This window comes from Mustela lutreola, chromosome 3 (assembly GCF_030435805.1).
Source record: "Mustela lutreola isolate mMusLut2 chromosome 3, mMusLut2.pri, whole genome shotgun sequence".
In the NCBI taxonomy this organism is placed as follows: domain Eukaryota; kingdom Metazoa; phylum Chordata; class Mammalia; order Carnivora; family Mustelidae; genus Mustela; species Mustela lutreola.
Window position 1 is genome coordinate 165,123,645 of NC_081292.1, and position 26,148 is coordinate 165,149,792.

General features: G+C 62.0%; 2 protein-coding genes across 3 annotated transcripts; both read right to left on the bottom strand.

The window, feature by feature from the left end:
• Positions 1-135: 135 nt before the first annotated feature.
• Positions 136-11,477, bottom strand: CAPN10 (calpain 10). 2 transcript variants are annotated; one of them, XM_059167501.1, is made up of 12 exons: positions 11,245-11,477; positions 8,920-9,051; positions 7,564-7,760; positions 6,576-6,793; positions 4,605-4,746; positions 4,135-4,246; positions 3,546-3,674; positions 2,907-3,109; positions 2,524-2,779; positions 1,027-1,226; positions 761-806; positions 136-588 (listed from the first exon to the last, which is right to left on the bottom strand). In XM_059167501.1, exons 1-12 carry the CDS (start codon positions 11,368-11,370, stop codon positions 559-561), a joined length of 1,791 nt encoding a protein of 596 aa, XP_059023484.1. In that variant the 5' UTR covers positions 11,371-11,477; the 3' UTR covers positions 136-558. The 2 variants fall into 2 exon arrangements, with proteins under 2 accessions (XP_059023484.1, XP_059023483.1); XM_059167500.1 differs by having other exon boundaries at positions 3,546-3,826; positions 4,135-4,301; positions 11,245-11,476.
• A 4,366-nt stretch (positions 11,478-15,843) lies between these two features.
• On the bottom strand, positions 15,844-25,679 carry RNPEPL1 (arginyl aminopeptidase like 1). The gene is made up of 11 exons (XM_059167498.1): positions 25,026-25,679; positions 21,669-21,809; positions 21,103-21,254; positions 20,454-20,570; positions 20,083-20,318; positions 19,736-19,849; positions 19,216-19,328; positions 18,878-18,986; positions 17,631-17,861; positions 17,414-17,556; positions 15,844-16,845 (listed from the first exon to the last, which is right to left on the bottom strand). Exons 1-11 carry the CDS (start codon positions 25,554-25,556, stop codon positions 16,558-16,560), a joined length of 2,175 nt encoding a protein of 724 aa, XP_059023481.1. The 5' UTR covers positions 25,557-25,679; the 3' UTR covers positions 15,844-16,557.
• Between the last annotated feature and the right edge of the window lie 469 nt (positions 25,680-26,148).

Genomic DNA, 26,148 nt, shown 5'->3' on the forward strand with positions numbered 1-26,148 from the left:
AGCCATGCCAGCCTCACAGGCCAGCTAGGCCTGTCCCAGACGCGTGGTCACCGGCAGCACACAAGTGGCTGGGCGGAGGGCCCCCAGGGGACACAGCATCTAGTCTTCCCCTCCTCTGCAGGAAGAAGACGAGACTTGTCTGTAAACCACTCAGTACTCATGTTTATTTATAAAGTTATTTCCTAAAAAGGTTGCACATAAATAGTTATCAACAAGATCATCATACTCTGCTCTGGTCTGCTGTAAGGCCTCTCTCCAGAGCCAGGTGCAGGTACCATGAAGGGACATCGTGGAGGGTCAACGGCAAGCTCTGCGGCCTAAGCCATGAGGAACAGAGACGCCGTGTGTGTGGCTTCCCCTGCCCTCCCTGCGGCACCTGCTGCACCTCTGGCCCTGGCCCCGCAGGATGGGCTCTTCGCCTGGACCCGTTAGCACGTGCAGTCATCCAGCTCAGGCCTGGCCACTGCAGCATCAAGGCTGGGGCATCATGGGAGGGAGCCCCTTGGATACCCCAGTCGCTATAGCCGACACGGCGGTGGGGAGAGGGGTGTCACCTGGTTAGGTTTTCATAACTGCCATGAAGGAGGCCTGCAGGAGGAAAGATGGCAAGGGCTGGGCAGCGGCTGCCCTGGATGGCAGCTGGGGCCTGCCCCCCTTGTGCACCGCCACAGCTACACTGCCACAGCTGTTACTGCAGCTCCCGCCCCTTGGCCCTCCTGCCAAGAGACAAGTGTGCCCGTGTCCCCAGCCCCACACCTACCTCCTGGAGGAGCTGCCCCAGCCTCTCCTGGCTGTGGATGGAGCGCCTGCGGGATAGAAGACACAGTAGCCTGGCTGGCCCCCAGCCCGAGGAGCAGCTGCGCTCACCTCCTGCCGCCCCCGCCTCCTGCCACCCCCTGCACGCTGACATGCCCTGCCTGCTGCTGCTCTGCTGGAACAGGTTGGAGCTGGGGTGGGTGGGCTAGAGGGGACGAAAGGGAGGGGCACACACACGCTGAGGAATCCCCCCCAGCCCTAGAGCCCCACCTGTCTATCCTGGTGGCAATGGTCACCGTGAAGGCCCCTTCCGTGTCTGGCAGGTAGGTGGAGGGCACGATCCTGTAGGTCCCTGCCGACAGGTGGCAGAGCCGGCTTACTTCCTGGGCGTAGCGATGCGGCACACAGCTCAGCACAGGCTCCTGAAGTAGCAGGCCGGGTGAACTGCGGCTCCCCCCGTCCACCGGAACCTGGGGGACACACGGGCTCAGACAGGGGAGGCCTATCCACTGGGCCGCCGTGGCCAACAGGAACGGCTCTCCTTCCTCAGCTTGTCTGAGGCTGGGCTGTGCGGGGTCAGGCAAGACAGGGGCACTCTGACTGGATCTGGATCTCCCACATCACACACCTGCCCTTTCCCAGTGGGGACACCCGCCCAGCCTGCCAAGCTGGGCCCACCGCTCACCAAGGCCCCATAACCCTTGTTAGGTGTGCAGCCCTGCCTGGGGGACTACCACCATCACACGGCCCAGGGCTCTGTCCCAAGACTCATCTGACTGGCTCCTGGTATTGGCACTTTTATCAAAGCTCCAGTTTTTATCGAAGCTCCCCCACAGATGCCCCAGGGGACAGCCTGGGGCAAGCAAGACTCCACAATGAGCCCCCCCCCGCTCTTGGGGAGCACAGTGGCTCTGTCCTCCCAAAGGTACACAAGCTTCTCAGAGACCTGCCCTATATCCACAGCCCAGGCTACGTGTGCCTCCCCCCACCACACCAGCCATCGTCCCAGCCTATGCCCTCCTCGGGCACCCGCTGGCTCATCAAGCCCATCTTGAGGGTTGTGAGCCACTTCATTGCCATGGCATCTGGGCCTGCAACCTTGGACCCTGACACTGTATCTGTCTCCCTTCCTCCAACCACAGGTCTGCTCAGCACAGCACAGCCAGAGCTGAGGTGCAGAAAGGAGATCTGGGGTAGCGTTTAAGATGTACAGGCCTGCCTGGGCCTCAACACCCGCTCCTCTTCACCGCATGACAGCTTTCTGACCCAAGAATTATCTAAGCCTTGCACTGGGTGGCATCTGTCCGCATGGGCCCCCCACTGTCTTTTGTGGCCCCCTCCCTCCCTTTCCTGCTCCACTAGGCGAGCCTGTGCTAGGGTCCCCTCCTGGTCCCCAGAGGACGCCCTCTCCCTGGAAGAGTGGCCCCAGAAGGTTGGGGCACAGGGAAGAGTGAGGCTACGTGGCTTTGGGGCAGCTCCTGGTGGGGCACACCCTTGGGTCTCCTGGGCAGGAGGCACAGCTCAGGGGAGCAGAACTGACCTCCTGACACTGCTGCTCTGAACTGGGGGAACAGACGGGGGGCTGTCTGAGCTGACCCAGGGCCCCAGTGAATTACAGACTTCAGGAAACTAGACATGGATCTTGCATGGGACCGGCCACCCGGCTGTGCCCACACAACCAAGTCCAGGCCACCTTCATGCCTGGCCACCCGTGGGGACACAGTCCCTTTGAGAGCCTCCCTGCCCCCCGGATCAGGAGGAGCTTGCCTGGAAGACGTGGAAGCCAATGGGATGGCACTGGGCGTCCTGGCAGTGCTGGCGCAGAGTGATGCGGACGCAGCGGGGGCCTGGGCCCTCGGGGACTGACAGGGGGAAGCAGGGGTTGCTAGGGTAGGAGGCAAAGTTCCTGCTGCCCCCTGCTGTCTGGCCGCTTCTCCAGGAGCCCCGCAGCTGTACTGTCTCCCACTCGCCCTCAGGCAGGGCCTCCCCAGGGGCAGGGCTCCCAGCCGATGGCTTGATGGCACTGCCCGGGAAAGACACACGGGAGGGCGGCTGGCAGCGAGCTCCGGACCGTGGACACACACACCCCTCCCATGAAGCTGCCCGGGCCATGCTGCCCTTTTCTCCTAGAGCTCCTCCATGCCCCTCACCTGAGGGAGATTCTCCCGCTAGAGAAGACCCGCAGCAGAAACTGCCCTGGCACGTCCTTCAGGAAGGTGCTGGGCACAGCCAGGTAGTAGCCCGGTGTGAGTTCGCAGCGGAGGTGGACCTCCCGGTCGTAGGCATGGCACAAGGTGCCAGCCACGGGGGGTGTGGACAGGACCCTGGGCAGGCTGACCCGCCGCTTCTCCACCTGCACAGAGGAGGGCTGTGGGCCACCATCCTGAGACAGGCCCCGCCACCTTCGCCCACTGGAAGGGCCTCTCAAATGACTTCACGAAAGAGCACCTGGACCTGTGGGTCCTTCCCAGCATGGCGGGGGCGGGCCCAGAGTGCTCCCCAGGCCAGGTCTCTCACTCAACCCAGGGGTCAGAGTCCCCCTGCTCTGGGAGACCGCAGACCAATCTAGATGGGGCTGGGCCCCGTTCCCTCCTGCCAGTCAGCCAACAGCTGCTTCTGCTTCATCTCCCTTTGTCCGACAGACACGGGCCGGGCTGGGCAGAGCTGGGTCTGTGGGAGCCCCAGCAGATAGGCGACCCGGGAGGATGAGGCAGGTAAGGCTCCCGGCGCTCGCTCATGTCCCAGCACTCTCAGGCCCTGAGCAGGGAGCCAGGCCCAGGAGGAGTTACCTTCCAGATATGCAGGCCCACGGCCTGGTAGTCCTCGCTCAGGAAGCTGGCCGGGCTCCTCACGGCACACTCGCCCCTCGCCGGTGCCCGAGCCCGGCCTGCCCGGCCCGTGGCACGCACCCTGGGTCTCTGCAGGACGGCAACAAACACCTCGCTCGGTTCTGAGACCCGCAGCCAGTATTTGGGGTTGCTGGGAAAGCCGCTGTTGTTCCGACAGCCTCCTGCCGACTGCCCCTTGACCCACGCCCCAGGCAGTTCCTGAGTGTGGCACAGCGCCTTTTCTAGGGAAGAACCAGCAGGCAGCAGCCTCAGGAAAGGGCTCCCACTCGGGCTTCCCTGCCACTCTCACCAGCACCAGCTACAGCACCCTGGAGGCAGGAGCCCTGCAGTCTCCCACCACCTCAAGCCGCCTGGAATGGGAGGGGATGGAGCGCTCACTCCGCACACAGGGTGAGCAGAATAGGGCCCGGGGGCGAGGGCTGGGCTGGTGCTGCTCAGCCCTGACATCCGGAGGCAGGGAGGCTCAGAGAGCCTGTGCAGGTTGGCGTAGCCCTACAAGGGCCTGTCCCAGGTTAGGCCTCCCCTTTACCTGAGTAGAGGCTCTGCAGGTAGCCGGTCTCCGTGATCGGGAAGCCAACGGTGACTTCATCAAACTCCCGGAGGAACTCCTCCTCCTCCACCCAGAACTCTCCTTCCTGCAGCTGGGACAGCAACTCGGACTCATCGGCTGGGTCTACCTGGCTCCACCCTTCGCCCCTGGAAGGCAGCTTCTTTCAGCGGCGGCCCGTCACCCCTGAGCTGACAGCACTGATGGGAGCTCCGTGACCTGCCAGTTTCTTGCCGGCCCAGCTCAGATTGGCTCTGCCCTGGCCATACCCCCCTCCCTCTCTGAGGCTCCTACCTCTGGACCTGTCTGTCCAGAGCTGATCCCCTAAGCAGGCTTGTGAAGGCTGTGCCTGAGCTGCTGCTAGCCTCAAAACAGCTCTTCACTGCCGCTCGGGGCCCCAGACCCCTGCCTTCCCTGACAGCAGCACAGTCCCGGCCCTCAGCCACACTCACCCCTCTCTCCAGGGCCCCTGCCAGCACCGCCGGCCCCAGGGATTCTGAATACGCAGCAGCAGGAGGCTCTGGCCGGCCCGGCCCTGGAGCTCTCGCAGATCCGACACAATGAAGGCATGAAACTCCCCTAGCTCCCTGGCACCTGGGTGAGGAATGGCTGGGTTGTAGGCCGGAAGTCCCCAAACTGGGCACATGCACCGGTCTGTCTCCCTTCCCATGGGATACATTAGCCCACCCGACCGTGGCCATGGCAGCGCCTAGCTCCCAATGGACAGCTGGGGCTCCTTTCCTGACCACTGTGGACAAGTGAGCTTAGGAGTGGCCTGAGCCAGTGCAGAGCCCCGGCTGAGGACCTGGGTGTAGACTGTGGCTCGGCTGCCAAGGGCCCAGCTGGCCATTCCCTTCTTGGGGCCTCGGTCCCCGCTGGGATGGAGGAGCAAGGCTGGCCAGCTGACAAGGCAGTGCAAGGCGGGATCTCAAAGGTGCGGCTACAAGGGTTGTCAGCAACAGGTCTGGGACCTCCAAGAAGAGCAATCTCCTGGCCAGGCCAGCTAGCTGAGTGGGCAGAGGGGCACTGCGTGGCCAGAGATTGTGGGACCAAACACTGCTGGGGGGCAGACTGGAGACCCAGAAAGGAAACAACCCTATTTGCCCAGAGTCCCTTGGGTCATACCATATGGAAGTGTAGGAGCCAAATGGTGACTAGAGCCCCACCTGTGGAAGAAGGGTGGCAGTCCAGAAAGAAAAAGAAATTTCTAGAATGTCCTTAAAAAGCTTTCTTTAGGGGCACCTGGGTGGCTCCCTGGATTAAAGTCTCTGCCTTCGGCTCAGGTCATGATTGAGTCCTGGGATTGAGCCCTGCATCAGGTTCTTTGCTCAGCAGGGAGCATGCTTCCCCCTCTCTCTGTCTCTGCCTGCCTCTCTGCCTACTTGTGATCTGTCAAATAAATAAATAAAATCTTAAAAAAGAAAAGAAAAAGAAAAACCTTTCTTTAGAATGGCGCTGTAGCCACCACTCTGAGTGTCTGCCCAAATCCCCAGCACCGAGACACCTCTGCGGGATCCAGCTGAGCAACGGCAGCACCCCCTGCTTTGTCTGGAGGTTTCTGCAAAGCCTGGGGTGCTAAGAATGAGCCCTGCCCCAGCTTGGGGGCGGCTGATGCCAAGCCTCAGGGAGAGTTCTGACGCCGCACCCTGGCACCTGTGGGCCTCCCCCTACCCCCTCACAGAGTGGTGGCAGCCTGACCTGTGCCCAGCCCAGTGGCATTCACTGTTCACACACACTGTTTATTTCAACGTCTGTGTCCTTGGGCCAAAAAACCCATTATGAGAATCATCCTAAACATGCAGGCTGTTAAATATGGAAACATTCAGTAATTCTGTCCCTAATGTGAGAGACTGGAAAGCCCTGAAACGGGTGATGTTAAGGGGCAGAGTAAGAAGACACAGCAGCCCGGCTGACAGAATGAGACACCTGCAGTCCACACAGCGCCAGAGAAAGCAGAAGGGAGCACGAGGTACAACACACAAGACTGTTTGTGGAAAAGCCCCGAGGGTCATGGAAAAGTCAAAACAGTTCTGTGTGCACGGTTTCTTCATTTTGAGAAACTTCCTTTAATGAGCACGGAAACCACTCAAACGAAAACCTGAGTCTGATTCTGCCAGGGTGCCATGGGCCAGAAATGCCGCCACCCCAGGTTCTGGAGTTTCTGGTGGCGGCCGCCCTGGCAGAGGTTCCATCCTCAACCTACTCCCGAAGTTGGGGAGAAAGAAAAAAATCAAGGGAAAAGGGGACCCTCCCTCTGGAGAAGGACAGGTGGCAGGGGAAGGTCACACACCAGACACCGGGTTTGAAAGACAAATGTCTTGTTTTCCACTCAGTCCTGACGGGGGCCCTGAGAACCAGCCCGTGTGCGGCTGTGGGGCACAGGGGCACAGGCCCATCCCACAGGCACCTGCCTGCCGCCTCACCTGCTCTGGGGCTGAGCACTGAGCAGCTTATCAGACACCGGTCCTTGAGGTTGAGCAACTGCCGACAAGTCCTGTGCTCTGAGCCGCCAGGCCTGTCCTGTTGGCCACTGGTTCTGACCAAGTCCTTCAGGCTCCACCTTTCTGCCAGGCCCCCAGTGAGGTCCACCAGGGCATCAGCCACCTGCCCTGCCCACAGGTGCTCGTAGGACCCGTAGACCCTGGGGAGACATAATCACAGGAAGTGAGCCTCTGGCACAGGGACACAGCGGCCTGCCTCTCTTCCATCTGCAACACCCTCAAATCACCTGACCCTCCACTTCAGTAGCTTCTCTTTACTCCTGCGTCATCCTCACCAAGCACAGACATCACTGGACTCTCAAAGGCCACACTGCACAGTGGGCCCAGCCCCGCCCTATGGCCTCCAGCATGGACACAAGCGGGAGGCAGCATGAGGCGTGAGGCTGTGAACACGCACTGCTCCACTTCTCCAGATCGAACCCCACCGTGGTCCTGGGATGGAGGCACTCGCACCCACATCACTGCAGGCCTGCCTTACTCCCTTTGTGCAAAGGTCTGCTTATCACAGCAGCCTCTTCTGGCAGGCTGAGCAGTATATTCTAAGACGGCCATTTTCCCATTCAGACCTGGGGTGAGGGGCACGGCCTCAGGCAGGATCTCGATAAGCAAGCACAGAGACCTGGGTGGCTTTACTCCTCCCTGACTTTGAAGCGAGGACAGGGAAAGAGGGAGTGGGTAGCAGGGGTGGGGTTATGGGGGGGGGGCACAGAGATGGGCACTACAGGCCCTGTCTCAGAGTTTCTGTCTCTGGACAGGTCGGTCCCACCGCAGGCCTGGCTGCCAGGTTCTGGGGACTGAGGAGGGCACTCAGCCCAGGGAGAGCAGAAACGTGCTGCCTGGGAATGGCCTAAGGCAGCTGTGGCTCCCCAGCCCACCCCAGTCTGGCCCCTTCAGCCTTCGGCACGCGTACTTGGCATAGACCTTCTCCAATAGGGGAAGCCAGAACACATCCTCTCTCTGGCACCGGGAGAAGCAGAGTCTCCCTGCAAGACAAGGCAGACGGTCATCTATGGTCACCTCCAGCCAGTGTCCAAACTGCCAGATTCGACAAGTAAAGGAGCCACGGTACGTGTGGTCACGCCAGCTTGGCTGTCCTGGAGGGAAGACCTACCACGCACAGGGAAAGGCAAAAGGAGAGCATGAGAGACAAACCATGCACTGTTTCCCACGCACTGTCACAAGAGCTGCTCCACACTCCCCTGCTGCTCTGCCTGGGTCCTGACTTCGCTCCACAGCTGGATGTCCGTGTGGATGCAAAACCCAGTAGCCACATAGAAAACTAACAGACTTTCCAGTAAAACATCTTAGGACCACACTGCCGAGTGTCTCTAAAACCTTAAGGCCAACAATGATGTCTTACTGTCCCAAATAAGCTCTTGACCTAAATCCAAAACAAACATGACTTTTACAGGCAATTCTCAGCAGAGCTGGCTGCGGATGGCAGTCACAGTGACCCCCCAGCTGCAGGTGGGGCAGGGGTGGGGGTCTCAGCAATTCTGCCAGGGCCTGGACCCAGTGCGTTCACTGCAGGCTTTGGAGTTCTGACCCAGAATAAGACACAGGTGGGCTCTGCACCTACACAAGCTTGTCCGGTCCTGCTCTGTCACTTACTGACTATGAACATGTTATCAACGGTTTTAGCGTTGTTTGCAAATGAGGGTCAAAGCCAGACAGGCCCTAAGCACAAAGGCCAGCAACTATGGTGTGATTAGCAGGGCCTTGGGACATGAGAGTAGCTCCAAAGGGGTCACTACTGTCAGTGTTGCTGCTTTAATCAATAACGTCCAGGCAGGAGCCAAACAAAGCTGTGAGGCTCCTGAGAAGCACACTGAGCAGGCCTTTTATACCTGTGCTATCAGCCTAGCCTCTGTTTTAACCACCTTTTGCCAATTTATGTTCAAAACTGTTAAAAACAAAAAAATCAACTAGCTAGGGAAACATACTCCAAACCAAGGGCATAGGACCTGCCAGCCGAACCTTCCCTACTCTGGGTAGCTGTGCTCATCTTTGCATCCCAAGCGCACAGCCTGCATGAGAGCCGAGGGCTCAGAAGGGCAGAACAGAGGGGAAAGCCCACATGCTGGAACCCTGGGGACACCTCAGAGCCCCTGTGGCCTGAGCGCAGAGCTGTCTCTTCCATCAGCTACACCAGACAGCCACAGCAGAGCCCACAGAGCAGGAGCTTCAGCTGCCCTGCCTCCGCCTTCCTTCCTGCGCACAGCGGACAGGAAGACAGCGGAAGAGCAGCCCTGCCCGCCCCAGATACCTGGTTCAGGAGCTGCTGGCTCTTCTGCAGAGCGGCACAGGCACACAGGAGCCAGCAGTCTCCCAGCAGCCCTTGCTTCACCTGTCCGTCCAGTGGGTTATCTGCAAACAGCCGGGGCGTGGCACAAATTTCCTGAAATAAAGAATATCACCCAGTTACATCATGCCTGAAGACTAGTCTCTAAAACTAAGAAGACAGGATCGAGGTGACAGGCCTGGGGAGGAGCTCTTCTGGTCACCCATATTGCGTAAGAGGGAAGGGGAAGCAGCTGGCCTCCCATAGCCCCTCCTGGCTTTAGATCACCCCATCCGGCTTAAGTCCTAGGGTCCTGTCTCTGTCTACCTTCCTAAAATGGCAAAACTGCAACTCTAGATGAGTCCTACCATCTCCCTTCTCGAAACAGCTAACTTGCCCTAGAAAGTGGTTTCACTTTAAGTTCGTAATGGCAAATCTCAGACAGATCCTCCATACTGCTAGAATCCTGCTTGATTTCCCCAAACCCAGACTACTTTATACCTTCCCCTTTCCCCTCCTAACACTTCCATGCCCTCACCCTTTCCCACGGCCCTCTGAGCTGATGACCTTGCCAGAAGCTTCCTCAGAAGCAACCCCCGCCTGATCCCCTCTCCTGCCTTCTTTAGAGCCAGCATTCCTCCCATGACCCCCTCCCTCCTCCACCCCTGCAGGGAGAATTCCACCAGCATAAGGCAGAGAGAACCCCCATCTTCTGTAAGATACTGCCCCCCTCTGCATTATCTCCCCTTGAGTCTTCCCTTCTCTGACAGACTTCTTGTGAAAGAGCTGCCTTCCTTACTTCCTCCATCCTGCTCCCTAAGCATGGGCTCCTCCAGCCTCTAGGCTAGTCACCTCTGTGTTGTCAAATCCAAAGGGCTCACTCTGTTCTCGTCTTTCCTGACACTTGGCAGCATCACAGAACAGTGGCTGTCCCCTTGCAATCCCCCACAGTCCCCTCTTGGCTCCCATGGTTCCATGTTTTCCTGGCTGTCCTTTCACCTCACCGCCTGCTGGCTCTCCAAGCTACCTGTCAGGACTCCTGCTTGAACCCTCTAGGGAATGTTACGGGCCCTCAAGGCTCAGTTCCAAGCCCTCTCTTCTTCTTCAGACCCACTTTCTCCTGAAGTACTGTTTGGGGCCCTCAGCCCTGTTATGGGCCCCATTCCCAGATGTCTGGGTCCTCTAGCCCAGAACTTCCTGAGCACCTAACTCTCAAGCCCACCTGCCTGTGGACAGCTCTGCTCACACCTGTGCGAGCAAAATGGAACGCCAAAGTTCCATTCCTAGCTATTCCCCACATCCCAGTGTCTCCAGCACATCAAACAGGAGCACCATCTACCCAGGTGCCCAGGCTACAAATCTGGAAGTCGTTCTTGATCCTTGCTTCATCCTCACCCTCTACTTCCAATTGGTCACTAAGACTCATTAACCCCCTCCAAATTATTTCTCAAATCCATCCACTTCAAAGCCCCTGTCCTACAGGGTGCCATGCTACCCTGAGCCCCTGCACCTCTCTCTAGGACCACTGCATTCCTGCCCTGTCAGTCCACTTCCCAGCCAGCAGTAAAAGTGAGCTTCTTCAAACATAAACTCACTCAAATCCCTCCTCCACTAAAACCCTCTAAAGGCCTCCCTCTGTGCCTAAAATGCATTTTTAATCCCAATTCCACTGGCACTTTCGTGCTTCCTGAGCACCTCTGTGACCTGAGCCACGCTGCTGCGAGGGCTGGTGACAGACCATGCAGCGGTACTTGCCGGCAAGGGAGGGCTCTCCCCAGGTCTTACCTATCCCATGAACCATTTGTAAAGATGGTCTGCACTAGCGCACGCAGCACTAGGCAGGAGCGTCCCTCTCCATGGACAGCGTCAAGAGTTCCCATGCGGAAATGCCGGTGCGAACAGCCCTGCCTTCCAGAAGAGCAAGAGCACGGTCCATCCCGGCAAACGCGGGAAACAGAGCCGGGCGCCTGTGGCCGGGAGAGCCGTGCGGCCCAGAGGCTCGGCCGGCCGGACGCCCGTCAGAGAAGAGGGCCGGGCTGGCGTCTGCTGCACCGGACTTCTCGCCCTGCCCGAACGCCTTCGGAACCAAGATTCGCGCTGGCTCCCTCGCGGGGCACCCTCCCCCCACCCCGCTCCTAAGGGCCGCAGCGGCACCCCGCCTGAGGCAGCGCGCGGGGCCTGACCCAAGGTTCAAGGCTCGGCCCGAGGTTCGGGACCCAGCCCGAGGTTCGGGGCCCTGCGCGAGGTTTGAGACCCAGGTCGAGGATCGGGGCGCGACCCGAGGTTCGGGGCCCGCGCCAGCCGCCCCACCTGCGGCCGCCTCCATGTGATGTCCTCGCGGAACTGGGCCAGCGGCGTGGAGAAGTTGGAGAAAAGCGAGGAGTCCGAAGCCGGGAAGTCGGCGTCCCGAAAGAGCTCCCTGGCTGGCGCCCGCATCCTGGGCGCCCCGAGTTCCCGGGGGCTGCCCGCGCCCCCGGCGCCGAGCGCGGCCCCGAAAGTAAAGCCAGTCCGCCGCACGCCCCGCGCGCTCCCGCTCAGTCGCCGCGGTTACCGCCGGACCACGTGACACCGCGGCCCAATCGCACTCAAACGGCGAAAGGGCCCTCCCCCCGGAGAGGCGTGGCTCCCGAGCTCTGCAGTCGCGGGTCGGTGTAGTAGCCCCGGCTGCAGTTCTCTTTCCGGGGTGGATTCTGGGGGGTTGACTCGGCCGCTACTGATCCCCCGCGGGCCGACGGGCACCGTGTGGTCGAGCCGGTGCAGCTCGTTCCGGGGCGTTGGGGCCGCTTGGGGTCGCGGGCTCGTGGGGCTGAAGGAACCTGAGAGACCTGTCTGCCGAGGTCGGGCCGCGGACTACAGGTCCCAGCATGCAGCACCGCCTCCCGGAATGCTCCTCTCCTGGCGGCGGCGTCGGCGGCTGCGGGTCGGGCCGCCTGGTCAGGGAGGACTCCGTGGGAGGCTCACGGGGGAAGGCGGTGGCGAGCCGCTGCGGTGGCCCAGGGCTGGGCTCTCGGCTGCAGCTGGCCGGGGGGAGGGCCTGTCGGGCTTGGGACGCTGTCTTCTTAGCGGGGCAGACGACGAGGCGGCCGCAGATGGCAGGATATATGGCCCTATGGGCGGGACAGTGAGGGACCTGGACGTGCGGTTACGGCTGCGGGCAGGCAAGGACAGGGATCCCGGGCCCTGCCTCAGTATTTACACTCGCCGCGGGAACCGGCATTTCCCCATTCCTGGGAAGGATGGAAGGCAGGCCTCCGGAGGCTTGTCTGCCGGCCCCGCGAAGCCTGCTTCAGTGGCACCGGAGCCTTCCCAGAGGGCTGGGCAGGGGAGGAGGAAGCGACCTCAGCCCTTGTCGTGGCAGCTCTCCGCTGCTACTGGGGTTACTCAGATCTTGCGTTCCAGGCTGCCTTTACCCAACCTCCAGATAGGAAGGGTAGTCTAGTCTGAGGGGTTCTGCTGTGGAGCGGATAAGTCCCTGCTGCCAGGAGAGAGGCAACCAGGTTCCCGTGACAGTGGCAGCTCCTCCCTACGACTGTGTCACACTGTGGGAGCCCCACCCACCAGGCTATTTCAGAGGCCTGGAGGGCTCTGTTGAGGTTCTGGAAAACAACTAGGTATCTCAACTCCTGTCTCTGGAATGCTAGGACTTCATGACTGTCAACATTCCTATAGCAGTATCTCCTGCAGAAGATGCCAGTGACTCCTTGGGAGGCTGGTGGCTGCACTGGAGCCGAAGGGAATCTGGAAAGGCCTGGACTCGGCTTCATATTATGGTTCTGACGAAGTAAGTGACGTTTCCTACGTCACTGGTTGCTGGGTTGCTGGACTGTTCTCCCCAGGTAGCACACTGGGGAGAGTCCTAGAGGCCAGTCCGCCATCTGGAGAGCAGGCAGCTTCCTGTGGACATGTGCCACACACGTGACCATTTCCTTTCCCGAGCCTGTGGGTGTTAACGGGTTCTATGGAATCTGAGCCCTGCCTCCGCCCCTCCAGCCCCCCAGGTTATCACTACTCTGGAGTTTTTGTGTTCCGTGACTTTGCTCACACTTATGCCCAGATGACTCCCTGTTGTTTTTCAAGGGATAGTCTCTGACTTCACCACTTGGGGCTGGGGGTTGTCTCTTCTGAACCCCCACATCTCTTCCTTGTTCAGTGAGCAGTAACCAGGCCCTGTATTCTCATGGGGACACAGAGAGTAGAAACCTGATTTAGCTGCTGCAGCTGAAGTCGTCTGGGGAGTCCAGACCCCTCCCTAGCTCAGGGTCAGAAGTTTGAGAGAGGAGCATGTGCCCCAGCTTAGAGCAACAGGGCACAGGGAACAGTCCCGGGGTGGGGGGTTCCCCCACAATCTGCCCAGGGCACTCAATGGCGCCTTCTTTTGTAGCCAGCTTTAGCTGCTGGCGTGTGGAGGGCTGGTGACAGAGACTGCTGCAGTCAGCTCGTGACCACAGGGGGACAACCCGGAAGACAAAGGCCTGACACGGAGACTCCAGAGCAGAAAGAGCCCGGTGATGTCCCCGAGCCCCTGATCTTGTTGGTTCTAGGATCGTCCACTTTGGGATTATGATTTCATAGATAATAAATACAGTTTTACAGTTTGAGTAAATTTTGAGTTGAGTCTTTTGTTTCAGCCCTGTACACCTTGTCCAGAGGCCTGTATGCATTGACTACCACTGTGAGTCAAGTTGCCCCAAAACTTAGAAATTTAGACATTTATTAGGTCAAAGTTTCTGTGGGTTAGGAAATGTGGCGGCAGGTGGCTGGTTCTGGCTGAGGGTCTCCGGGGATGGCAGTCACAGTGTCGGCCAGAAATGAGCCAGCTGGACTGGCTGGGGCCGGAGACCTCCACTCCTTGTCATGTGGACCTTTGTGAAGCTGCTTGAGTATTCTCACCACTCGGGGTTTCTCCCAGAGCAAGCGATCCCAGGGGAATGGAAAGCGGACGCTGCGGGGTGGTTTTAATTTTTTAAAGGTTTTGTGTATTTATGTGAGAGACAGTGCACAAGCGAGAGCTCACAGGCAGGGGGAGCAACAGAGGGAGAGAGAAGCAGGCTCCCCAGTAAGCAGGGAGCCTGATGTAGGACTCGATCCCAGGACCCTGGGATCATGACTGGGAGTGGAAGGCAGACACTTAACCGACTGAGCCACCAGGCGCCCCTCCAGGGTGTTTTATGACCCATCTCGGACGTCCTCCATTGTTTCCACCATGTTCCACCACGTTGAGTGCAGTCCACACTCAAGAGAGGGAGCATGAGAAGCTGTGCACATGCGTTAAGGCCCCTGTAGGCCCTAAGGGGTGGGCTGGGAGCGTGGTTTGTGCAGGAACCAGATGAGCTGTGTGGGAGCCTGGGAAGGGTGGGGGTGGCTGCCCAGGGCTTTTACTTCAAGGGATCACGTGTTGTGAGGTGGGCTCGGAAGGAGGTCTTTGAGGCCAGGATGGAAGAGTGAGCCCAGGGGCCCAGGTTTTGAACCAGCGAAGGAGAAAGAGATTTAGTTTCTTTGAAGGTGCTTGGTGACTAGTCACATGAGTCAGAGAGAGGGCGGGTGCTGCAGGATGGTGGTGCCAAGTGAGGCAGCCCTGGAGGCCCCGTGGACTTGGAAGAACGACTGGCTTTGTGCCCTGTCAGTTTAGGAAGCTCATGGGACTCCTCTTGAAAGAATGGTCTTTGTTCAGGGACATGCCTTGACGTGGATCAGGGCAGGCATGCTTTCTGTCACATGGCCAGGCCAGGTCTGAATCACTGGGCAGTTTCTGGCCCACAAAACCATACGGGCCCTGGGTCCCCTGCCCCTGCCCCTGCCTCCCAGCAGCCAGAGAGGGGCCCAGTGTCCTGGTCCTGTGGGCAACAGGGTACACTCCAGGCAAGGCCTTCTCTCTGGGAATCTCCAAATGAGGGAAGGGTACAGGTGTGAGGCCCCCCGGGCTTAGCCAGGCCCACAGCCCCTACCATGCCAACTCTGCTGTCAGACCACTGGGATGACCCTCCCAAGGGCGGAGCCAGGGCCACAGAGAGCCTGGGACCCAGCCCCTACTGGCAGGACTGGGTCCCTTGAAGGGTGCTAGATTGCTATGTGTGTGTGTGGGGGTGCTGCTGGGCGCCTCCCATGTTCTCCCTTCTGCAGGTATGTTGCTATAATGGTCTGTTCCCTGCAGGACAGGTGACTGGCCCAGTTCACAAGTTTCTGGGTTGAGTGGGCCCCACTTAGCCTTGATGCACAGCCCTACATTCACGGAGACCACCGAGATGCCAGCTGTGGGCTGCACCATGACAGCAGGGCGACGGGGCTGTCTCCTTGGGGAGAGGGGGGAGGAGGGTCTAGAGTGCAGAAGAATCGATGGGATATTGGTGACCCGGCGGCTGGGTGTAGTGGTGCTGGGGTTCCTGGCCCACCATCTCCAGTCCTCCCATGTCCCAAAGCAGGGCTCTGGGCCTGGGCCTGGCCAGTGGCGCTACCCTATCAGGCTGAGCCCATGCGCTATCGTAAGCAGAGCCTGGGCTCAGCCTGTGGTCTCAGTGGCTGCCTTGCTCCCACAGCCCACTGCTTAGTCAGTCACCTGTCCTGGCAGACGCCTGAGTGGAGTCCCCGCCTTGTTCCCCCTCCTGGGCTGCATTTGTACCCGTACCTTCTGCTGCACCTGTGCAAGATGTCTGCGGCCCCTCGCGCCTGGCCATCCAAGACCAAATTCACCCCCCACCACGCACCTCTGCTTTCACTCCAGGTTGAAACCCTAGGCTACAGGGCAGGATCTGGGGCCCCTGAAGGCAGACTGAGGGGCGGTGGAGCACAAGGAAGACCTTTTGGCCCCCTCAGTCTTCCCCTGTCAGAAGACAGGCCATGCAAAGCCCCTGGCCCCCACCCCAGGGGAACCCAGTGCCCGCAGAAGATGAATAGGGTGAACAGGCTGGGAAGTTGTTTGCAGAGTGGAGGTTTAATGGGACAGTCATGGTGACCCTGTTGCAGAGGTCCCCCAGTAAGCCCAGCTTGGACTGCCAGGGCCCCCAGGCCTCTCCCAGCATGGTGGGCCTAAAGAGAGCACCAGCCCCACCTGCCCTCTTCCCTGTGGGGTGTTACAGCCACAAGACAGACTGTCCTGTCCCACTTCCCCTGGGGCCCAGGACCCCGTGTTCCCTGAGGGGCTAAGGCTTTCTGGGGACCCCTCCCCAGGGAGGTCCACCCTCTCCTCAGTGTCCCCTGACCCTATGCTAAGGGCATGTCTGTGTCCTTGTCCTCTGCCAGGGGCCAACTGAGACTGCCGACCCTGGGGTGGGGTGCAGGGCTCCGCGGTGTGGAGGCCCACTATGGGGACAGGGCAGCCTGGACGTCGCGGCAGATGTAAGGCACAGTGTGGCAGTAGCCGTGGGGACTGTGGGGCTATCACCCCAAGGGCAGTGCCCGGCGGTCAGTGTCAAGACAGGGAGGCATGGCGTGTGCTGGCTGCTGCAGGCCTGCAGTGCAAGAGAGCTGGGGGGACCAGGTCCACGGGCAGTGCCAGCCATGAGGAGGTCCCTGGGAGAGTCCGCAGGAGGCGGCATGGGCCCCAGGGAGCTCCCAGCCAGAGCCGAGGCACAGTCACGGCATGCCCGGGCCACGGAAGGCACAATTGTGGTGTCTGGGAGGTCAGGGCTAGGCAGACACGTTGACGTCCCTGAGAGAAATGGCACTGCTGGGGGCCTCGTCGCCAAGCAGCAGGGCTGGCGTGTCTGCGTCCACCTCCGAGTCCGCTCCGGCACTGGCCTGCTCCACGCTAGGCTCGGCACTGGGGCCTAGGCCCTGGGACAGGATCTGCTGGATGGTCCTGCGCAGGTTGGGGTGCAGCCGGCCCTGTGTCTGGTAGAACACCTCCAGGGCAAAGGACTTGAGTGCGCCCGTGCAGAGGTCCTCATACAGCGGGATGGTGTACATGCGGGACATCTGGGGAGGTGGGCACACCGTCACCCTGGCCCTGCCCCAGCCCCGCCCCGCCCCCCACAGCCAGCCTGCCAGCCAGCTCCTAGCCCCAGCCGCACCCCCAATACCAGCCAGGTTCCTGTCCCCACCCACAGCCCCGCCCCACCGCCTGCCCAGACCTGCACTGCCCTCACTCATGCTGCCAAGGCGTCTCACCTCATACACCACTATGGGCCTTCTGCAGAGGCCTCACTTCCAGAGAGCTTGGACTCAGGGGCACTGATGGGGGACAACCCGTGTGGAACGGGGGTGGGGGTGTCTAGAGCCCCTGGAGGCCTGGGATCCTCAGACAGCCCTGGGACCAGGTCAAACATGGGACTGCCTACAGGCCTAGGGCCACGGAGGCCTAGATTTCCAGATTATTCTCCCAGCTCTCCCTCTAGAGGACTGATGGGGTCCAAGCTCCTCCCACCTGGTGTGCCACCGCCCCCCCCATGGCAGCCCAGACACTGCATGTCCCCCACCCGGTTGTCCTGGATGCCCAGGCTGTGGTGGCAGTGTGTGTGGGGGTGCTTGTGCAGGGGGCCCGCACCTGGCTCTCCAGGAACCGCCGGACCCGGTGCAGGTCGGGGTAGTAGTCGTTGCGGACCACGATCTGCAGCCAGCGGATGCGGATCTCAGCGTTCATCGAGTCCAGCAGGGACGAGTAGCACTTGGACAGGCTCATCACCACCTCTGCAGGGCCACAGGCAGGTCAGGGCTGGGCAGGCACACCCCACCCCACACACCCTGGCAGCTGCAGGACCCACCCTGGGGCAGTGGGGACCCATCCAGGAGCCGGTCTAGGAATAGCGCTGTCTGGAAGGTCTTCCACTTGGAGATGTCGATGGCACTAGCTGAGGCGGCTGCCTGGTCCAGAGGCTCCGCGGTCCACAGCTGGAAGAGGGCCTCCACGGGCCGGGTCAGGCTGGATCCCTGAGACAGGTCCGGCTCGGCCAGTGGGGGGCCCGTGGCGTTGAGCCAGCGCTCGAACTCCAGCCCTACAGGGGAGAGAGCGTCCGGGGGTCCCCCTGGGTGTGAATGTCCCAAGGCCTGGGAGATAACATCCTGGGGTCCCCACCCATGCCAGGAGACCCCAGACGCCGAGGGTGTCCCTGGGTGTGGCTGTCCCAGGGCCTGGGAGCCCCAGGGAGAGGCAGCTAGGGCAGGCTGGGGTTAGCTCTGGCACCTGCCACATTGAGCCACAGGAGTGGCCTCTGTGAAGGAGCATGAGGGCGTGGTGCAGAAGAATCAGGTTGGTGAATATGGTACCCCTGTCCCTCCATGCCTCTCATGGATACCAAACAGTGAGGCACTTTAAACCCAACCTTGGCACCGGGGGTGTGGTGGGAGCAGTGATGGTAGGAGTTGGTGGGTATGGGGGGTGGTCTGCACCATACGGCGGGCTGGCCAGCAGCCAGCTGATAAACTGACAGTCTGCTCTAAAGCCCTGGGCCACTCTGGGGGCAGATGCGGTCCATCCCTCCCACCCCCAAAACTCTTGGTGTACTTATTAACCTTCCAGAGCAGAGCCACCTTGTCCAGACCACCAGCCACACCTCGTTGCTCTCCAGCAAATCTTGGCCTCTCCCTAGATGTCAGACCCCAGTCTCTGCTTTGGCCCCCAGCCCTTGGAGCCCCAGAGACATCTTTATGGGCATCACACAGGTGGGCCAGGCCTCAGACAGCTCCAACGCAAACCTCCCTCTACCCAAGCAACTGTATACCAAGCCCTTTGCACATACTGCCTAATTCAGTTTGCTTGACCTAAGAGGTGCCTCCTCAGGGAAGCCTCCTGGGCCCCAACAGGATAGGAAGCACAGGCTCCTCCGTACCCATGGTGTCCCAGTGTGAGGCTCATACACCATCTGGCTGAAGGAGGGACAGCTGAACTGAAGGGGCCTTTCCCTAGGCAGAAGCGGCAGCCTGTGCAGTAAATCTCTCTGCCATCCTCTCTGCTCCCCCGGTGGGCTAAGGGCCAGCTGGCCACAGACAGAGGGCAGGCAGTGGGCCTCACCTGCCCGGCAGTCCACGCTTTGCTCCTTCAGCTCTGGAAAGAAGCTCAGGAAAGAGTCCAGCAGGTCCTGAGCTACCACGCTGGTGAACTTATACTTCTCCACGTAGGCCTACACAGGTGGAGCAGGGCTCAGCAGGCCTGGGGGCTGGGCATACCATCCCCCACTAGAGCAGGGTGGGCACAGAGGCACTGTGTGGCCGTATGGGCCTGGCCAAGTGGCTGAAATGGAGAGGGAGCTAGAGGGAGGAGGTGGTGTCCTGTCCTGCTGCACCCAGGACAGGAGGCAGCCCCGGGAGGTGGGGAGGGGCTTGGGGTGGGCGGAGGGCAGGACTGCTTACCCGGAGAAAGTCGTCGAAGCGCTGGGGGTCTCCACAAAGCTGGGACAAGTAGTACACGAAGCAGTAGCCCTTCTCATAAGTAAACAGGTTCATCAGGTGGCTGGGGTTCACCCCTGCAAGGGGAACACCCATGGGTCTGGGCAGTGTCCCTACCCCAAACAGGTCTCCCAGGATGGTGAGGGGGCCCTGGGGGGGGTCACATGCTGTGGAGCAGGAAGGGCTGAAGGCCCTCATGTACCTGGATGCCCAGGAGTGCAGTAGGGGGGCCTGCCCTGCCCGGGAAGCCTTGGCAGAACCCGAGGGCCTACATGACATGATGGTCAGTGCTCAGAGCCCAGGAGAGAGGGTGGCAGGCTGAGGGAGCCTAAGGGAGGCCTTCCTAGGGCTGGGGACACCTGGCCTGGCCTTGGCAGGGATTCAGCCAGAGACACTCTGGCCAGAAGAAGCAAGGGGTGGCAGGGTAAAGCCGTACAGGGTGATGTCTGCAGGGCCTGAGGCGAGGCCTGGTGGGAGTGGGTACCTGGCTCCAGCTTGACCTGCAGCTTGCTCACTGGACTGTCCTCCCCAAGGAGTTTCATCTGCCTGTGCAGGGCATCCAGGCGGAAGGCCGTCTCCAGACAGGTGAAGGCAGCCCCTGGACGGGGGCAGGGCGACAGTGCAGGCAGCCTGAGCACCTGGGCAAGTCTGAGGCTACTTACCCCAGTGGCTCCCCACCCTGAGCCCCATGGAGCAGACCCAAGGCCACCCTGCTGGACACACACATGCTGGGGTACAGGCTGGACTCTCAGCCCCTTGGTGGCACCAGCCTCCTGCTACCGGCCCTCCCTGCCCCCCACCCCACTACTGAGGGCTGGTCACAGGCAGTACCGTAGGTCTCGGTGGTGATTCGGCGCTGGGCGTAGGTGGCCAAGCCCTCGCTCAACCACATCTCCTCCCACGTGGCATTGGTGACGGCATTGCCGAACCAGCTGTGGGCCACCTCGTGGATGACATCGATGACCAGGAACTCGTCACTCTCCAGGATGGAGGAGATGATGAATGTGAGGCAGGGGTTCTCCATAGCCACGATGGGGAAGGAGGGGGGCAGGAAGACAATGTCGTACCTGCTCGGGGTGGGAGGGTGGGCAGATGACCCAAGGCCGCTGTGGGCCTGGGTGGTGCGTGGCTCTTCCTCCCCAGTAGGCCCCCCTTCACCCCTTGGGAGGGCGGGACTTGCCCTCTGCCTCCCCGGGACATACCTGCCCCACAGGTACGGCCCGTACAGCCGCTCAGCTGCGCTCAGCCACTGCTCCACTGCACCCGACAGCTTGCTGGTGGCCGTGGGCAGGAGGCACGGCTCGGCCCATACCCGGCTCCTATCACAGGGCGGAGAGGGCAGGCAGAGGCTGACCGGCCCCCCAAACCCGCTCCCCGACCAGGTCTCCTCTCTCCTATGGGCCCAAATGCCCTGCCTCACTTGAGGGCTACCTGCCCCTCCCAACCCTCCCCCCCGCCGCCCTCCGTAGGCCCTTCCCATGGCAATGGCCAAGATACATGCTGACTTGGGGGCTGGGATTCACCCAACACTGACTTGAAAAAACCCGCCTAGGCTGGAGGGTGCGTGGGGCTGTGGTGCGGCTCCAGCAGGGGGATAGGCCTGAAGGGGGCCCTGAGGAGGCTAAGAGCCCCCAGCTTCTGGGTTGGGGATGGGCAGGTGCGAGGGGCCTGGCAGGGATGGGCTCTGGCTGAGGCAAGACAGGGTGGGGGGTGGGGCTGGTCCCCATGCTGCGGGTTCCCCCCGGGGCAGCCACAGATGCAGGCCCTGTGCCCCGCCCATGGCAGGACTTCCCCAGAGCCTGGGCTCCCCCGGCGGCAGCCACTGCAGGAAGCGAGCAGCAATGGCCCTACCTGGGCCCGATGTCTGCTGGCTGGAGGTCCCCGGCCACAAGGGCCACGAGGTAGGCGGGCACGGGGTGCTCCATGTGGAAGCGGTAGACGCCCTCCTCCTCCACGTAGGTGCTCTGCGTGGCGCTCATCAGCACCTGCACCCCCGACGGGGCCTGCGTGCGAGGAGCCCCCACCCATCAGGGCACCCTGCATCCTGGATGGGGAACCCCATGCTCTGGTGGAAAGCCCTACAACCCAGGCCAGGGAACCCCAGGTCACGACTAGAAACCCCACATCCTCCAACAGGGCATGCCCTATCCAGGATGGGCAATCCCATGCACCCTGTCAGGGTGACCTATGGCAACTCCACACCCCAGGTCAGGAAACCCCATATTCATTGCAGGGAGCCCCACATCCCCAACAGCAAGCCCCGCGATCTGGGCTGGACAGCCACATCCCCGTCAGGGCATCTCTCATCACAAAGAGTCCCCACATTCTGCTGGCAACCCCTCTCTGACTGCCCCCTCCCACACTGGGCTCCTTCCTAGAGGGTGGTGAGGAGGCAGGCCAGGCCAGGGGATGCTGACCTTGACAACAGCCGAGTAGGTGCACTTGACTGCGGGTGTGTCGAAGCAGGGGAAGAAGGAGCGGTTGCACACAGAGTGGCCCTGGGTGAAGACGAAGGGCTTGGCGTTGCCATAGGTCAGCTCAGGGTCCAGCCACCAGATCTGCAGGCAGGCGGTGGGCAGGCCATCAGCCGGGGCCACCCTTCCCACCACAGTGAGGCACCAGGGCCCCTGTCTCACGGAAAGGGGATGGGGATGCCAGGACCCCCCCTACCAACCATGCCTCACTCCAGGAAGCTGGGCAAGTTTCCAGGAAAGGGCAGGGCCTTATGAGTGGCCCCAAACCTGTGGTCCTGCTCAGGCTTCTTGGCCCAGAGCCTCTGGGGGCAGCAGATGGAGAGGAAGACAGCGAGGGCCCGGGAAGAGATGGCCTGCTTGGGCTCCTCCAGGGCCAACAGCCGCTCCTGGTCACCGTCACCTACCCAGCCCTTAGTGGACCTATAACGTGGCCAGCAGGAGGCTGGGCACCCAGGAGCCAGCCCAGGGGGTCTCCTGGCCCCAGCCCCTCGTCCAAGCTTCTGAAGGGAAACTGAAGCAGTGTCAAAGACACAAGTCCAAGTTCTTACAGGCCGGCAGCAAGGAAAGGGAGCCGAGAACGTGAACATGAGAGAAACTGGTGCTTCCTGATGACCCCACATACCGGAAGGGAGCTCCTGAGCCCAGGGCCACCCCCGAGCATGGGATCAGGCACTTGGAAAGGATGGGCTGGGCAGGCCAGGAGTGGCCACGGGAGGACTGCTGGGGTCTATGTGTGGCCCCCTGAACTCTGTTCTCCCCACATTCCCCTGTGCTGGCATGTGATCACTGGAGCAAACTAGATTGTTCCTTGTCTGCTCCAGTGACCAAGTACACAAGTCTCCACCCAGGAAGCACCCCCCACCTACCCTCTGCAAGTGATGAGCCCGTGGAATCCATGGCTGTGGGCCCCCCAACAGTGGTTCATGCTGAGATCGCAGAAGCGGTGTACCACCAGACCCAGGAGGGGCCGCCACCCCCTCCCCCGCACCACCACCACAGACCACGGCCCCAGGTGGATTTCCAGACGGGGCAAGGCTGCCTATTTGGTTCCGGCCAGACTCCTGGCCAATGTTCACCAGTTTCTTTTGGAAACTTCCTTTCGGCTGCTTCATCTCTGTCCCCTCACTTCGGGAAGCCGGCAGTTGTATGTTCTTTTCTGCTGATCCCTCATCTCCCACCTCAGGCTGCCCCATTTGTGCAGAAGGCCCGTCCGGGGAGCCTGTTCAAAACTGCAGAGTCCTGGCCCCTGCCCCAGAACTGCCAGGGGCCCGCACCTAGGAATCTGCGTTAAGGAGACTCTGCAGCAGATCCTGCTTCAGGTGGTCCTTGGCTCATGCTGGGGATAGGCGCCCACAGTCCCCCAGACCCCTCTCCCACCACAGCCTCCCCTCCCACTAACCCCTCCCTTCCTTGGGCTATCTGCAGGCTGCGCCCAGCTCAGGCTCTCTGTTCCCACCACCAGCATCCACTTCTCAGCCCAGCCAGAGGGCCCAGCTAGCACTGCTCTCTCCTTAGCCTAGCTGAGACCAACGGGGGCCACAGTCCTCCCTGGGAGTGGGGGGCTGGCACAGACCCCCAGGTAGGCAAGGCCCGGCCCCAGAGGTGAGCCGCCAAATTCTTTCAGGGTGCAGGGTCCAAGGGGCTGGTAAAGGGGGAGGCTGCTGACTCTGGACGCCGCAGGACAGGAAGAAAGCTGTTCTTGCTGGGGTGGGGGCAGGGTATGGTGTTCAGGAATGGGATACAAGAGACAAACTGCCTCTGGAGGGGTGGGTCCCCACTCCCAGGAAGCTGCAGCCTCACCTGGCACTGGGACAGGTTTAGGGATCTAGGCCTGAGTCCTAGAACAAGCTAGGGAGAGGAAGAGCCTGAGCCCTGAGGTGTTCCTGCAGGATGGTGGGGGCCCGGGGTCAGAGGCCAGAGCCTCTGTCCTCTGCAAGTGACCCAGCTGGTGGGCCACACCCCTAGTCCCCATGCCCACAGCTGCACTATCTGTGGGGACCATGATGCCCCTCTCTGGTCCAGTCACCCAGGGATGACGGCTGCTCTCACTGGCCTGCCCCGATCTCCAGCGGCCTGGCATGAGTCCCAGCCCCACCGTTCTGCTGGTCATGGTCTTGAATGGACCAGACGCAAAGACTGCAAGCTCCCAGATTGAGGTCAGGGAGAAGTATGTCTCTGTGTTCTCACTGCCATGCGGGAGACACATCTGCCACCCGTCAGAGCCCCAGATTACCTGCGCAGGCGACAGGGGCCAACAAAGCAGACCAGCAAGCTGGCACACTCGGGGGAGCTCAGGGCAGGCACTGTGGTGGTGGGGCCTGCTGAGGGTTCCAGGGAATCACACAGGAAGCCCACAGGTGTGCATCTGGTCCAAGCTCTTCCCATCCGGATGTCACCTTGGTGGCTCCTGGCCAGATGCCACCACCCCACCTGTCCCTTTGCATGCTACAGGCAGTGACAGATGGAACCCCCAGGGCCTCCCAGAGCTGCGTGCATGCTGTATCCGTGGGGGGAGAGTGATGTCGCATGTGTGCTGTCCACATGGGAACCCAGGCAGGCTCCATGCTGCAGGAGTGAAAGGGCCTGCTCCGTCTTAAGGGTCTCATTGCGGCAGACCCGAGCCACCCGGGCTTTCTGGCAGAGCCTCTGGGGTGGTGGGTGGTGGGCGCCCAAAGCCCTGCAGAGCCCACGTGCCTATCTGCGGGGACACCCGGCTGCAGCCCCTGCCAGTCCTCACCCACAAGGCCCAAGGCACAGAGCCAAGCCGGACTCTGTGTGGCTCTGGCAGCTCAGTCTCTCACGCCACCTCCAGAGAGCAGATCAGCTGCCCCTGGGTGCTCTGAAGACCTATGTCACACGGAGGCCCTTGTACGTCTGACACCACCCACCGGCTGGCCCCTGGTGCCAGGCTCCAGCAGAGGTCTGGACTGGCTCGTACCCACTGGAAGCTCTCCTCATCCCAGGGCAGGGACAACCCCAGCACTAATGAAAGGAGAGGTCTCCCTGGGTGGCATGCTGTCCCTTGCCCCCCTCCATTAGGCCAGCACCAGGACTCTCACTGTTTCTAAGGTTCCTAAAAACTCCCCAGGCATCCGCTGGAAATCACTGTGGGCACCTGAACAGGACTCCAGGGCCAGGTGGAGGGTGCCAGGCCAGAGGCCGCAGGCTCCCTGGGGCCGGGCTGGCTCCGCCCTCTCTGCAGGTGTCCCAGGGGCAGACCGCCGGTTAGGGCCCCCTTGGCAGGCAGCGCAGGGAGAGGCCGCCTGGAGACCACCCTGAGCCCCAGCCCCGCGGACTCACGGCCGGGGCGTCGGTCGAGGTGTAGCGCAGGATGACCTGGAAGGGCTGGTGCGCTTGCAGCTCGGGCGGCAACGTGACAGTGAGCGAGGAGCCGTAGTCGGTGAACGGGTCCACCCTGAAGGCCAGCGGACAGCAGGCGGGCTCAGCGCCGGGCGCCCCGGGGAAGGCGGGCAGTGGCGGCGGCGGCGCGGGCCCGGGCCCGGCGGCCGCGAACGCGAAGGCGCAGGGGGGCTCGGCGGCGGCGGCGGCGGGGGCGCGGCGGAAGGCGGCCGAGTGCAGGCGCAAGGCCGGGTGCGCGTCGAGCACGAGCGCGCGGGGCGCGGGCCGCAGCGCGCACAGCTCGAGCACCAGGCAGCCGGCCAGCTCGCGCGCCTCGGGCCGCAGCTCCAGGCCCAGCTGCAGGTGGCGGAGGCGGAAGAGCTGCGCGCTGGAGGCCGAGGCCACGTCCAGGGCGGGCGGTGGCTCCGGCGGCGGGCGAGCGGGCGCGGCCTCGGCGCCGGGCGCCTTGCAGCAGCAGCACTGCGCCGCCATAGCCGACCGCGCTAGGTGAAATCCATGGGCGGCGGCCGCGCCGGGCCGCGGACAGCGGGCAAGGGGCGCCGGGCGGTGGCGGTGGCGGCGGCGGGGCGCGGGCACAACAGGAAGTCGCGCCGGGAGCCGCCCGGCCCGGCCCCGTGCCGTGCGCCGCCCCGCTCGGGCTCCGCTCGCCCGCCGCCGGGGGCGCTGTGCGCCGGGCCGGGCCGGGGGAGCCGGGGACGCCGAGCGCACGGGAGCGGGGCGGGGGCGGGCGGGGGCGGGCGGGGGCGGGCGGGGGAGTCGTGCTCGGGGGACCCGAAGTCAGGGGCGCTCTGCTTGGGGGCAGGCGGGGGAGTGGGGAGCGGGAGGCGCCGTGCGTGGGAAACCTGGGAGCGGGGGATGGCATGTGCGGGTGCGCGGGCCATGTTGGGGGGTTCGCTGGGCTGGGAGCCGGGGGAGCTGTGTGCGGGGCACCAGGGGCAAAGTGCGAGGGGTGGGCCAGCAGACCGGGGGTCCTGGGCGCGGGTTCCGGTGTGTTGTGTTCTGGAGGACCAGGGCGCACGGGGGCCTGGGGACACCAGCTGCCCAAGCGGCCTCCCAAGCCCTG

Bases quoted from the DNA above. Each gene is read 5' to 3' on its own strand.
- CAPN10 (XM_059167500.1), bottom strand. From the start codon at position 11,370: ATGCGGGCGCCAGCCAGGGAGCTCTTTCGGGACGCCGACTTCCCGGCT. The intron at 4,747-6,575 runs GTGAGGCGGCAG...TTCCTCACCCAG, and splicing joins AGTGCTCAGCCCCAGAGCAG to GTGCCAGGGAGCTAGGGGAG. The intron at 4,302-4,604 runs GTGAGTGTGGCT...GCTGCCTTCCAG, and splicing joins CAGGGGCCCTGGAGAGAGGG to GGGCGAAGGGTGGAGCCAGG.
- RNPEPL1 (XM_059167498.1), bottom strand. From the start codon at position 25,556: ATGGCGGCGCAGTGCTGCTGCTGCAAGGCGCCCGGCGCCGAGGCCGCG. The intron at 21,810-25,025 runs GTGAGTCCGCGG...GCCTGCCTGCAG, and splicing joins CCTCGACCGACGCCCCGGCC to ATCTGGTGGCTGGACCCTGA. The intron at 17,862-18,877 runs GTGAGGCCCACT...TCTCCCCTGTAG, and splicing joins AAGCGTGGACTGCCGGGCAG to GGCTGGAGTTCGAGCGCTGG.